Source organism: Xiphophorus maculatus, chromosome 9 (assembly GCF_002775205.1).
Source record: "Xiphophorus maculatus strain JP 163 A chromosome 9, X_maculatus-5.0-male, whole genome shotgun sequence".
NCBI classification, from domain to species: Eukaryota; Metazoa; Chordata; class Actinopteri; order Cyprinodontiformes; family Poeciliidae; genus Xiphophorus; species Xiphophorus maculatus.
Window position 1 is genome coordinate 28,009,180 of NC_036451.1, and position 13,685 is coordinate 28,022,864.

The 13,685-nt window shown below is 37.5% G+C and overlaps 1 protein-coding gene across 2 annotated transcripts in view; it reads right to left on the bottom strand.

Annotated features, from left to right (window-relative positions):
* LOC102222825 overlaps positions 1 to 6,617 on the bottom strand; it is a 72,098-nt gene extending 65,481 nt beyond the window's left edge. For both annotated transcript variants that reach the window (XM_023338918.1, XM_023338917.1), the window contains exons 1-5: positions 6,448 to 6,617; positions 2,525 to 2,566; positions 1,667 to 1,740; positions 1,496 to 1,564; positions 232 to 331 (exon numbers count right to left, since the gene is read on the bottom strand). In XM_023338918.1, coding sequence (XP_023194686.1) covers positions 232 to 331; positions 1,496 to 1,564; positions 1,667 to 1,740; positions 2,525 to 2,566; positions 6,448 to 6,592 — 430 coding nt within the window. In that variant the 5' untranslated portion in view covers positions 6,593 to 6,617. The remainder of the gene's footprint in view (positions 1 to 231; positions 332 to 1,495; positions 1,565 to 1,666; positions 1,741 to 2,524; positions 2,567 to 6,447) is intronic.
* Between the last annotated feature and the right edge of the window lie 7,068 nt (positions 6,618 to 13,685).

Genomic DNA, 13,685 nt, shown 5'->3' on the forward strand with positions numbered 1-13,685 from the left:
AAGAAAGGAAAATCAGCATCTCAGAGGAATCACACTTCGTTCTTCCACATCAACCAACCCTGACCATTTTATTCCAACCTACTGAATGAAGTAGAGCTCCATCTAATCATCTTAGAGGTCTGTGGTGAGAAGAAAAAAACTTAAAATGCTTTCTTTAAATTTTTTTTTTTTTTTACAAATTCTCAGTTAAAAATGTTAGTCTGATCCTCTGCAAACACAAACATGTCTCACCAGCTTCTGCATTTTCAAGTTCTTCTTCCTCTTCTTCGTCTGGTGTGATTGGATTTTCTGGGCTCACTTGATCCATCACAATACACTCTGCGACACCTGTCTGATTACAGCATAAAAATAGACATTAGAAAAACAACACATACTTTCTATAGACTGTAACTGATCCAGCTGGGGGCTGAGCTTAATTTTACTTATGATTTAGACCATAAATTGTTTAAAATAAAATCTTACTTTGACTAAAGGATTTACTGTTTTTTGTTACAGATATAAGCTCTACCTTTAACTTAACAGAAGAAAATCGCTCTGGAATTAAACAGATGTTACTGAATAATAAACCAAAACTTTAAACCAATTTAAAATGCTTAGCACTCTTCCACTAAAAAACCTCCATCTAAGAATTGTTGATGAAATGGAAAAATCCCCCCCCAAAAAACACGGACTAAAGGTGCACTGGTAATCTGTTTTTACCAGTTTTACAGACAGTGTTTCTTCAGGTTTCAACAACCCAAATGTAAGTCTTTGAGACCTTTTTAAGACTATTATGAATGTCATCTATAATACATGATGTAGCACCAGCAGCAGTTTTCTTGGGAGCTTTTGCCACTCCAGCGGATCAAAACTGTCACAATTCTGGGGTCTGTGTGTGGCTCCAGGCAGCAGCTGTGTGTTTTTCACACTGCATATGGCTCTCTAGTCTTAAGCCCCACAGGGCCAAGCTTTTTTTTGCACAGAATGCATTGAGCATCGTATAGGTTGGCAAGAAGTGAGCCAATGGTGAAAACGAACATCATACAACTAACTGGCAATACATTTGCACTTACCCGTGGTAGACTCAAAAAGACAGTTAACAATAGCATATTAGCAGCTTGTTACCAGTAGCCTCAACTGCCTCGAAGGTGTCTGCGCATGACTAACGACAACTAAAATGACAAAAACTAAATGATTAAATAGGCCTATTTAGTCATTAAATAGAACTGTTTAATGATTAAATATTCCTGCCACAAACAGAATTTAAGACGTGCAATTAACATATTTAAGGCCTAATTAAAATTTTTAAAATTTAATTTAAGACATGTTATGACTTTAAGTTTAGCTACATGTACTTAAGACTTATTTAAGGATGTGTGGGTACCCCGCGAAATACGAAGTAGTAAAATTGGCTCCTGAAAACCAGCTGGGTTCCTGCAGTCGACATGCATCACTAAGAACGTCACATACAAACTGTAAGTAGAAAAAGGAAAAGAGCCTGGTTTGTTCTCCTGACCTTTAGAGAGTCCAGCTGGGCCACTTGACATTTTTGGAGAAGTTCCACAAACAGATAAATGAGCAAGGCCTACAAAGCAAAAGATACGTCAATTCATAATGCATCAATAACACATAATAGATAAACAGACAGAAAGATGTTTGCATTAACATTTTAATACACCTTGCTTACCTGAACAAAGAAGCCAACCAGAAAGGAGACCAGGAAGGGCACCAGGCCAGCATGTGCTATAGTGACTGGAAGACCTGAAAATGAAAATAATGTTGAACTGCCTCTGAATTTGATTCCCACCCAGGTAAAAGTGAAAACATGTGATAGACAATGTCTGTCGAGCTTTTTGTCGATGTGTCTCAGAAACGTCTCTCTGCGCTGGCTCCAGATTTCTATAAAATATAATTGACAATGCTAATTTCCAAATGAGATTTAAGTGGCTGAGCAAGTATTAACTAGGAAGGGTCAGACCTCTGAGGAACTACACAAAAACTCTGCTCAAAACAAAGCAGTTAAATGTAATGTCCCATGTAATTTCCACCTCGACAAAAATCTCTCTGGTGTTGGCCACACTTCATAAAACACATTTAAATTTTCCTCTGCCTGGAAATGGACAGTTTTAATTATATTCCAGGTGAAGTTATATTTCAGAAAAAACATGTAGGAGAAAGAGCAAACAGTCGCCACTGAACCTTGATTTTCGTACTGTCATCTTTTCCAAAACTACTACAAAATTAGGACGTTAATATTTTTAAACCTAAGATGCCAGGTTTGAAGTTTCGGGTGGTCCAAAGTATATTATTGCATTGATTGATGGCTACCTATTTTTTACTTAGGGAGGCATAGAATGTTTTTCCTCCCGTTTTTCTTTATCTAAAGCTTTCAGTACTCATTATAAAATAAAACTCATTGGAATGCTAACCTAAATATTAAACAATATTTCAGTTGTAACCAGTGAGGAACGCTAACAAGAAGGGCTTATGTGATGAGAGGAAGATTAGAATGTTTATAACTTCATAAAATAGTTTCAAAACTTACCTAAGATTCCAGTTCCTAGTATTGTTGCGATGGTCAGGAAGTCTAGAAAGACAATAGTTGAAAATATTAATATTAAGGCAAAGACTGTTTTACCCTTTATCTTTTATGCAGCTTACAGTCATATCTTGATTTTTCTAAAGATTATGCTACATAAAAAACTAATTCCATCTCGCTTTACAAAGAAAAAAAAAAAGCTAAAGAGATACAAGTTCAGCACATACACGCCTATACATGCACACATTTACTACATAGTAGACCCCAGCCTGTTCATGTTCAGCATATTTTTCTGTGGAAAAACATTCCAAATTCATAGAAAATCTGCATGTTCATGGTTTTTTTGTGCATAGCTAAAATACTCCAAAGAAAACACAACTTGGGAAGCTGAACTACTTTGGTGCAAGGATACTTGACACTACTAACTGGCTCCAGTAAAGCAGTCAATTTATTTTCCTTGCCACTCATTGACTGTACCTTCAAGAGTGGGAATAACAAATACTGTAGGTATTAGACAAGGGACAATTTCCACTGTGTGTATCATTGCATTTTAAGGTAGATTTGGTGTGTGACCCATAAAAATGAGCATTCCTAATCATTTTTCCAGGGGGTCTTAAGTCCTTGTTGATTTCAGCTATTTGCAGTCAGCTTTGGTCTTTAACACTGACAAAAACTCAGTTACATTTTTAACATCTTGAGTCAAATCAAAATCTACAGAGCACACTAGGAACTAGGAAATGAATCTAACATTAAAATACTAGACATAAGTAACATGATTAAACCGTGATTATGGTTTAATAATGGTAGACTATACCAAAGAATAACTAGACACAAGAAATAAACATAATAAACTAGAATAATTAAGAAAATACTTAGCTAAGAATGGATAAGTAATTCCATCTAAGCATGGATTAATACTTGAAATTTAATAAATGTGAAAAATACACCTTGTCTCCATTTGTAATTCTGCTTTGCCTGAAGTTGGTTATCAGGATCCTACAGATTCCAGCAGAACTCTTTATAAATAGCCATTTTCAATTGAAAATCAACTTTGAATCGTTGCTGCAAAGATCAGATGAGATAGTGAAAGAGGAAGACTGCATGCAGTTTGATAAGAACTAGCATGCAAACTCTAATAGCCGAGAAAAAGACAATTTTCTACACACATTCATATTGCAGTGACCATTTTTTGTAATATGGGCATCTGTGCAGTCCTGTGTGAATCCTCTGTGTTGCCTAACTGCTGACGGTACTGACAAGGTCGGCAGATTTCAGATGCATTTTATATTCATTACTTGGACTCGAGGAGCTAAAATTATCACGAGACAGACATAAGCTATCGTTTTATAAATCAGCCTGGTCAATTTTCAGAATTCACTTATCCCTTCTGTTATGTTCTCCTGAGACATCTGATCAGTAATCAAACCTGTCATCAGAATTGTTCTCACTGTCTGTGTTCCTAGGGCTCCTAATAACCACTCAGCTACTTCTGATTGACAGAGATCATAAGAGTTCCAGAGGAACATGGGCACAAAGATGCTAATCGTCTTAAATGCTACTTTGAGTTTGATGCTTCAATTGGTTGTCACTTCTCCCTTGTATCTTGAAATGCTTCAGTCTGATCCAACTTCAAAGTATAAAGCTGTATGTTGAAAAGAAGGAAAGAAGTCAAGAAAAAAGTCATCCCAAATGTCACCTTACTACATATTTTAACAGCTTCTAAAGGATTTCAGAAAAAAAATGAAGATTAATTTCAAAGAACAAAATTAAATGTGACAATAATAGGCAGCTCCTTTTGAATTCACTGTGATTCAGGTAATTCAAACCATTACAAAAGCACCTGAGCTGAAAATGTGCATGCTGTGTAAGTGGCCAAAATTCATTTTATAAAAGTAAAAAAACGACATGACGCAAAGTGGAAACATAAAAATAAAAGTGGAAAATGATTGATGCATACTCTGATACAAATCTGACAGCAATTTAGAGCTGTAGCTATGTACAAGTAAATATAAGAAACAAAAAGAAAAAAAAATGAAGATGACACGAATGATTTCAAAAAATCTGGCAGAAAACAAAAGCCCAGCTGTCTAAAACTAAATCTGTGTTGAAATGCAGAAATGTACTTATTTTACCATTTTATAAACCTGGACACACATCAGTAAAATTTACCCTCTCCCAGTTTAGATTGCAGACACTTCAAAGAAAAAAAGTTACAGTATTCATATACAGAAGTCAAAATATTGTAGCAAAACCAAAGACAATGACACCAAAATCTTCATAAAGGTCAGACAGACAAAATAAAGTCTGTTTTGTGTCTTAATATTAGAACTAGGACTATGAGGGGCCATTTAGGACAAAAATTATGTTTTGTCTCACACACACTACTAAAGACTCATACACACACACACACACCCCATATTAAAATTGCACACATATACTATTAAAATGTCACACACACATACAATTTTTCTCTCACAATTTTGCTCTATCGCCTTACTCCGGGGCGCCAATATCCAATATCCAACTTTAAGCTAACTTCACTGTGGTAACAACGCATGCGCGATCTGATCTCCAAATTATGCCCCCCGCCACCTCCCTCTTCCGTGACAACTCTCACACAGACAAAAAATGAGTCTCTAACACAGAAAAATACAAGTCTCATCCCCATTCATCCATTCATTCATCCTAAGTGTTAGGTCACACACACACATACATTTTCGACCTATCATTCAGAATACAATGTCTGTATTCTTTGCGTGTAGGGGTGTGTATGATATTTTAGTAGTGTATATGCACAATTTTAGTAATTTGTTTATTTTTCTCAATCAATCAATCAAATTGTATTTTTATAGGACATTTCAGCAGCAAAGCATTTCAAAGTGCTTTACATAATAACAAACACAAAAACACAAAGTCAGGCAACATACTGTAGAATCAACAATCAGAACACGACATTAAGTCAAGTTCCATCAATAAATTCGTAGTTGATTACGTTTCAAATACAATCCTAAACAGGTAGGTTTTTAGTCGAGATTTAAAAGAAGTCAGTGTTTCAGCTGTTTTACAGTTTTCTGGAAGTTTGTTCCAGATTTGTGGTGCATAGATGCTGAATGCTGCTTCTCCTCGTTTGGTTCTGGTTCTGGGGATGCAGAGCAGTTTGTATGTTTATGAGATGGTGGTAACCCACAAATCTGAGCATTTTTATAGGCTTTCTTCACTTTCCTATAAACTCCCCTGTCATGTCTTGTGTTATCTGTCTACTATGGGAAATTCCACAGAGCCTCACTTCAAAAAATCCTAAATATCCGTTTATGAGAATTAAACATATATAAAAGAGAATGTTTAACAAAAAACACATAAACCAGGTTGAAATCTTGCGTGGAAAAATATTTCCTGTGTCCTTTATTCCTTCCTGACACTGTGTGAAGACCAACAATTTTTGATCAGTCTTAGAAGAAGAAAAAATCGAGTCCATATCACTTTTGTTTTGGTTGACATATTTTTTAAGGCAGGGTATAACGATATATTTGTTTACTAACTTAAGCAAACATTAGTGCTAAACGTGCCGCAAATAAATTATTATAGTAATTTATAGCAGTTCAACCACAATTCAACAGACATGCTACTGATGTGTATGAAATAACTGACCTAAATGTAATTTCCTTGAGGAAACTGCGGCGTTTCCATCCAACACCGCAACACCTCACTGCAGTCTACCTGCTAACTCCCCCCGCCCCTCGCCCTGTCTCCCCTTAGCGCCAATGTTTATTGGAGGGTTTGCTTCTGCTAAACTGGGATATGACTTGGGTCAGTTATGATGATGTGACAAAGCAAAAGGTGGACATTAATGACAGGTAGCGCGTTTGTCATTTATTTTTCAGACATTCAGAGACTGCCATTTGTCTCCCATAATGTGTGTCGGTACTCACAGCACTGCAGATGGACGCACCGCAACCTCCAGTGTCTGTCCTGGTTTTTCCGCGTTATTTTGATGGACAGAGGGCTGAGGTTGTAGTCGGGGTTGGGACAGGGGCTTGTGTGAGCTCTTATCTCCCCCGCTTCGGTCGCCATCATTTTCACTTCTCCTGCTTCCTCTCTCCTCCGCCCCCTCCTACCCCCCTAACCCCCACCCTCTCACCCCCGCCCTCACTCACGAGTGAGCGCGAGCGACCTCCCGGCTGCGCGTGCCTGGCAGGATTTGTTTCAAAGCAAAAAGGTAAACTGACTATATGTATGTCGACTGTGTGATTGAATTAAAATGTTTTTGTTTTTTTTTGTTTTTTGTTTTATGTATAATATCTAGAGACTACATTTGTTGTGAATTGGCGGTATAGAAATGTAATTGAAATATAACGTTAAATATAGTGCAGTAAAATACTCATGTACTTTGGAGACATGTATGATTGCCTCCTGAATGGTTAGGAGCTGTTTTTTAATTGTACTTCTTATCCTTTTATCACATTTGTTTTCTTTTTTTATATAATTTGGACTTTGAGTTTGTAATAAAAATCTATCTCTATAGTGCAGATTAGTATAGAGTGAAACTCAGTTTATTCTAGCGACGAGATGAAAGCCAAAAGACCTGTTTATACCTTGCCGTAGCTAAGCCAGGAAAACGTGTATGAAAATGCTTTAAACCAAAAGCTAATTTTCAGCCCACATGCAAAAACACTACATCATTCTGAACCCATCATTGCTAATGGAAAAGGTGGCGTTTCTTCAGCAGGGACAATGAAGTTAGTCAAAGTTCCTGGAAAGATAGATGAAGTTAACTGACCAATTCTTTGAGAATGATTGTTCAAATTACCTAAGACCAGAGGTTCACTTTTAGAACAGTCTCTGATCATATTAAAGTGTTGGAAAGGCCCAATCAAAGCCCAAACAAACATCCAAATGACAGTGACAAGACTTGAAGATTGACTCCGATATCCAATCTAACTGCTTCAGCTATTTTACAAAGGAAAATAGGCAACAATACCCTGCACAACAAAATGCTTTTACAAACTAGAAGCATTTTGTTATGTTTTCTCACACAGTGAAGCAGCTGGTGGCAAAGTGACAAAATGTGAGAAAATTCAGCTGACATGAAGTTTTTCATTTTAGTTTTTGACAGCTATGTCAGTGCAGTGTCATATACAGGAGATTCTCAGGTCAGGAAAATATCCAGAATATAATTGACTTAGAGTAAGGTCAGGCAAGGTTCAGCAACAGGAATAAATAAAACTCTTCTCACATACCAGTAAGGACTAAGCAACAGGTTTGGTCAGAGACAGTCAAGTCCAATAAACAGCAAAACTCTCATGGATTATGAGGTGAGGCTTGAAGCCTGTGACAAAGACACGAGACAATCTCAAACTGAGCAGGTGTCTAAATAGGGAGCAGCACAGGACAATGAGTTATCAGCAGGAGAGAGGAAGAGTCAGCAGCATGAATCAACTGAAATCAGGAGTGCTGTCATGATTTCCTAACAATTATGCTTTTTCATTGCAGGTTTTCTTGTATTTTTCTTCAATTAAAGGTGATTATGAAATGAATTACATTTAATGTTTTTTTTTTTGTTAATACTTTTTTCCCCCAAAAGAGTTTTAATGACTTGTCTTTTCTTGAATGGTGTATTATTCTTTTAATACATTCATTATTACCTAAACAGGCATAAGGTTAAGTTGTCTATCACATAAAACTTCAATTACACAAACACACAAAAAGCCACACACACACTCCACCAAACCAGAGAGTGCTAGTGTTGTCTTCTCATGCCTTAATACTAGTCAATCACAAATCGAAGTTACAGAGAGAGAAGGTCGGCAGACACAAAGGATTCTTTGTGGCACATATTTAACACAATTCAATTCAATTTATTGTGTTTGTTTATAAAGCACCAATTCACATTTGTCACCTTAAAGCACTTTACTAAAAGTAAATAAATAGATAAATTCAGTCCAATCCAACAGACAGATTCCAACTCAAGCATATTTATCCAGTCGTTCTTCTCCTTCGCCTCCTCCTGCCCTCCCTCATGATGCTCGATGCTACAAAGACACATCCTGGGCTTACGCCCACAATTCAAGCACTGGTCTTAGGAGAGCTGCTAAAATCCAACCAACTAGATTGGCTGATCAGATAGGTTAACTAGGAAAACAAACATCATTTTGTAATTCTGTTAGTCTCCAACTTCCTAACTATTTAGATTTTGATTTATTTCTTTTTCATAAAGAGTACAATGCAATTGTCCAAGTTGTCAAGAAAATCCGAGCTCATCCCACTTCCCCATGCTGGAGATTTTAGTTTAACAGTAATAATAAATAAAGTTATCTTTAAAATGAATCACTCAAGTGACATCTAGGCCCAACAGTAGACTTAAGTGTCAATAAAATAAATCTGGTTGTGTGTGTTGTTTTTGTCTCATGCAAACTTTGCTTTAATTCTACTTTTTTCTATCTAATCATAAGAAATCATAGTCAGTCAGAAAGAGTCATTAAACAGGAAAAGCAGGTTTCCTGGAAAAAGAGGAAGTAAGTTCCAGCCTGCAGATTTATAAAAAATAGCTGAGACTATTCCTTATTTTAAATCATGAAAGTTTAAAGAATGAAATCTAAACATTTTTGAGTAATTGGATAAGATTCAAAGTAAAATACTTATATTAATATTGGTTTACTTGTAATAATACTTACACTTACATTTGTGGGAACAGTTACAAGAAAAACAAGTAACTGTAACTTTGGCATCAAATAATTAGAATCATGTATTATTCTTGGTTTCTTTTCAGAAAAACATCTGTAATAACTCACATTAGGATTATAATAAGTATAATTAATAAGTTATGGTTATAAAATCATAAATTAATGATAAATCAGAGAAGCTGAAGAAAATAAATGTGATATAAATGTGATTTTGACATTGAACTTGAAATGGTGTAAAAGGTGTAACTGCAATTAAACATCACTGATATGTTGGAGGTAGAGAGTAGGTGAAAGGTGAAAGGCAAGGAACTAACAGGAGAGCAGAGATGATCAACGCCTTATTTAGAGAGTAGGTGAAAGGTTGTGCAGGCAAGGGACATAGGAGGTTGAGCAACTCTGAGACATTAGCACAGACATCAGGCCATAATGTCTGTAAGACAGTGATGGATATGAGATCATCTGTCTAAGCAGACAGCCAATGAAAACGCACCAAAAGGTGGATAAACCCTATAAAAGGTGGGTGCAAAAGAGGAACCGTTCGTTGGATCCTCCGGGCAGCTTCGAGCCAAGAGATGGACAAAGAACTCTGCAGCTGAAGAAGAGCCGGGGCCACGGAGCCGAAGACTGTCTTGCTCATGGAGACCAACCCGTCAGGCCCACAACCTGTGGCTTCGAATCGCACTTCTCTCATCGGCTGGGTTCAGACCCCAAAGACAAAGATGAAGACAAAGACAAAGGCAAAGACAAAGAAGAAGAACTGGTGCCTTTTTTCCTGCCAGCACCAAGTCCTGTGTGACCTCACCATCCATGCGGAGAGGAGGCTCATCAGACCTACAGAGATTCCTGCCTTCGCTGATCAGCTTCCTCCTCCTGCTGCAACACCTTCTTCATCATCAGACCTGCGGAGATCCTGGCCTTCATCGATCGGCGTCTTCCTCCTGCTGCAGCACCTTCTTCGTCGTCGTGCCAGGTCTGGGGTTCGAGGCGCCAGGCTCCGTCCGTCTCTCTCAAAGGTTCCCTTTTTTAGTTCTCAGTGTCAGCAGTAGGGAAAGATAGACTAGATGACTGATTTTACTTATTTGATTATTTCTGCTACTGAATTAAGCTGTACTGACCCTTGCAAAAATGCCTTACTAATAAAATATTTAGCATAAAGAAAATCTAAAAGATGTTGTGGACATTCAGTTAATGAGTCACCTTAAAGTTCTTTGATGGTTGTAAAATAGCTGTGATGTTTGATTCTGGAGAGGAAAAAGTTTAAAATGTTTTATAGGTTGCTGGTAGCCCAAATTTAAAACGTCATCCTTGGGACTCGCCCGAGTCACTAAAACCTACCTGGTTCAATAACAAATGCAAGTTGTAAAATAGAGAACGAGCGACCGTTAACAGGTGTGCTCTGTGAAACTAGTTGGCTGTAGGCTGCTCAGTCTGGCTAATTCACAGGGGGAAGAAGGGTGGGACACCTGGATGTTGGCCGTCAGAAACCAGGCGAATCGTTTCTCGATACCAGCTTAAACAGAGTTTACTTCAGTTCTGGACAGGGTAAATCCCAGCAGATTTAGGAAACTCAATTAACCCGTTAGAAGGAGAGCTGGTAGCACATCTCCCCTCTCAGAAGAGGAAGCAGAGAGTGTGAGAGTAGAGACAGAAAGGAGGGGGGGGGGTGTTGCGCAACAACAAAGTTGAGTTGTCCAGAAGGCTCAATCAAGGTGCTGCCCCGAGGAGTTAGCCACATTCTGCAGTAAACATCATTGTTTAAGTCTGGAGTGAGCAGTTTGGTCTGTGGAGTTTTCTCAGGGTTACCTCTGTCCTCTTTGTCCCTGCTCTACTGCCTCTATACTATGCCCTTTGATTTATAGTGGTGCCACTATGGGTTTTCATCTTTAATGGTGCTACATGTATATTAAAAATGATTTATTTTCCATGCAATGCTGCCAGTCAGGACTCATCTTCAGTTTGTCTCCACTCCATGTAAAATTCTTTATTGTTTCTCAAACCAAGCAGACCAAGGTCCTTTGACAGTCCACTCAGGTGCACTTCAGTGAATCAGCTGAGAAAATCATACAAGTTTAATAGAGGCACACAACATATTTAATCGCAACAAATATATTTTCATCATCACAAGAGAATGCTTTGATACAATATTTGGTAGGATGCTATGTTTCATGTGCAATGCATGCAAATTCTTCATGCCAAAATGCCTGGCTTGTTGGTTTGTAATAAAAATTGTGTGAACATTTCAACGAAGGAAAGATAAAGTCAGGAAAAATGTGGCTTGGTAGTAAACCATATTTAATATTCACTATAGAAATTGGGTGTTTTTCAGAACTGATTCATTTTAAGGGGTAACACAACAGAAGTTAAAAGGTTTGCTGAAAAAAGTGACATGAAGCCCTTTTTAATGTATTTGTAGGTGTGTGTGTATGTGTGTGTTCTCATTTCTGTAGCCTGCATAGAACCTTATTCACTAACATTCTGAAGTCCAATAAGCTTTATGGGGCTCTGGTCCCGTTCTCATGTGTTGGATCCAATTTTTACCATTAAAGGTTAAATTTAGAGTTATGTTGTGAGTTTGGTTAAAGTTAGGTACAGGAATATACTAGTAATGTGTAGGGTCAGTGCTAAACATAAAAGCAGTCACTAAAATTAATGGAAGTAAAAACAAACTCCTAATATGGTTGGACATACAGATTTTTGTGTTTGTGCATGTGTGTATGTAATATGGTAAAATAACTCTTATTAGTCCATGAATCCTCACTTGCATTTGCGATAAATTGGGAAGGGAGACATGAGCGTGCCCAAATGAGGCTCTCTGTGTTGTACGCAATATCAATGATACCAACAATAAAACAGACTCAGGGTTAAACATACTTTTATTGTAAAACATTGTTAAATTACTTCAAGGGTGCAAATATATATAAAAACCCCAAACATGCCAACAACACTGACGTCATACATTAAAACCAGAAAAAAAACAAATTTAACATCTGGAAGGAATGCTCTGATTTGGATGTATTTTGAGCACATGCAGTCCAGTAATGACAGGATTTCCAAGGATCTGGCATGTTTTGAAGGGCATCAAAAAGTGAATACTGTGACATCTCAAGGGAAATAACAGTAATGCTAGTCAGTGGTAAGAGTGAGTCATTGTCACTTCCAACCCATAATTCACTGCTTTGACCAACTGTCAGAAGCTCTGGCCACTGCCTGTAAAACTGAAGGCCCCACATACTCAGGCGTTCTTCACTCTATGGAGGTCCACACAAACTCGAGGTGGACTCACTGCTGGACACGGATGCATAGAGGTCGATTGCTTGGCAGGAAACATTGTTCACATCGAACTGTTTTGTATGAGACATCAAGGTTGTGAGTCACTGCAACCAGTTGCAAAGACACCACTCTCTGTGCCGCACTGACAGCTGTGTGTGGTGGCGGCCCCGGCGCAGAAGAAATGGGACTAAGCGCCAACTCATAAAACTTGCTACTATCCATTCAGATTGTGGGAAATGAAGGAATTCATCATGAGAATTTTTGGCAATGAAATCTAAACTCTCTGGAGAAAGTGCACAGTGTGCACAGACAAATATGCACAGTACACTGTAGTATGTGAGAGCCTTCACTTCTCATCTTATGCCCTTTGGTACTGTTCTTAATGTGCAGCTCCTTGCAAATTCTGTCATTTCAATATAGCATTTGTTTTCAAAGTTACACTTGGTTTGTCAAATAGTACATTTTAAAAATGCTTAGACTAATTTGTACACATTAAAAAAAGAACTATTTCGCCTTTACAATTTTTTAATGTAAATATTTTACATCATCAGACAGATTTTAATAATGTCCTAAAATGTCCTGAGCACATATAACATGCAGTTTTTAAAAAACGCTTTACAAAACAGCCTATATAGAAAAGTGACCCCTGACCCCAACCATCGACACCGAAGAACCATATTTTTCAGTTCAACACTGACCACACCTGACCCTGATTTCTGCCAGACCTGCAGACTTATAAAATAGTTTGTATTTTAAAAAAGCAATACATCATACCCTGATGTAAAGAAATTGAAAACACTTAACCCTTTTTTTTTTTTACCTTTGCATAACTGCTTCTGGAGTGTTGGATAACATTAAATGCATTAAAATTTTACTGGGCTTCCGAAGGTCACTCATTTTCTCACCTTTGCAGTGGCTATTCACTCTCTCTATCTGAAACTTCCATCCTTGCCCTTTCTACTCTGTGCAGACTAATATCATTCAAGAACAACTTCAAAAGAAAAGAATACACTGATCCAGGAGATCATAAAACCATCTTGAGCTCTGCAGGCCTCACTTGCCTCAGGTAAGGTCAGTGTTCATGATTCAAGAAAGACTGGGCCAAAGCTACATCCATTCCAAGGCTAAAACCACTACAAATATTACAAACTAAAACAAATATTTACCAAAAAACATTTTGACTTTTGCTATTACATTTCTGTAAATTTAAGAGATAA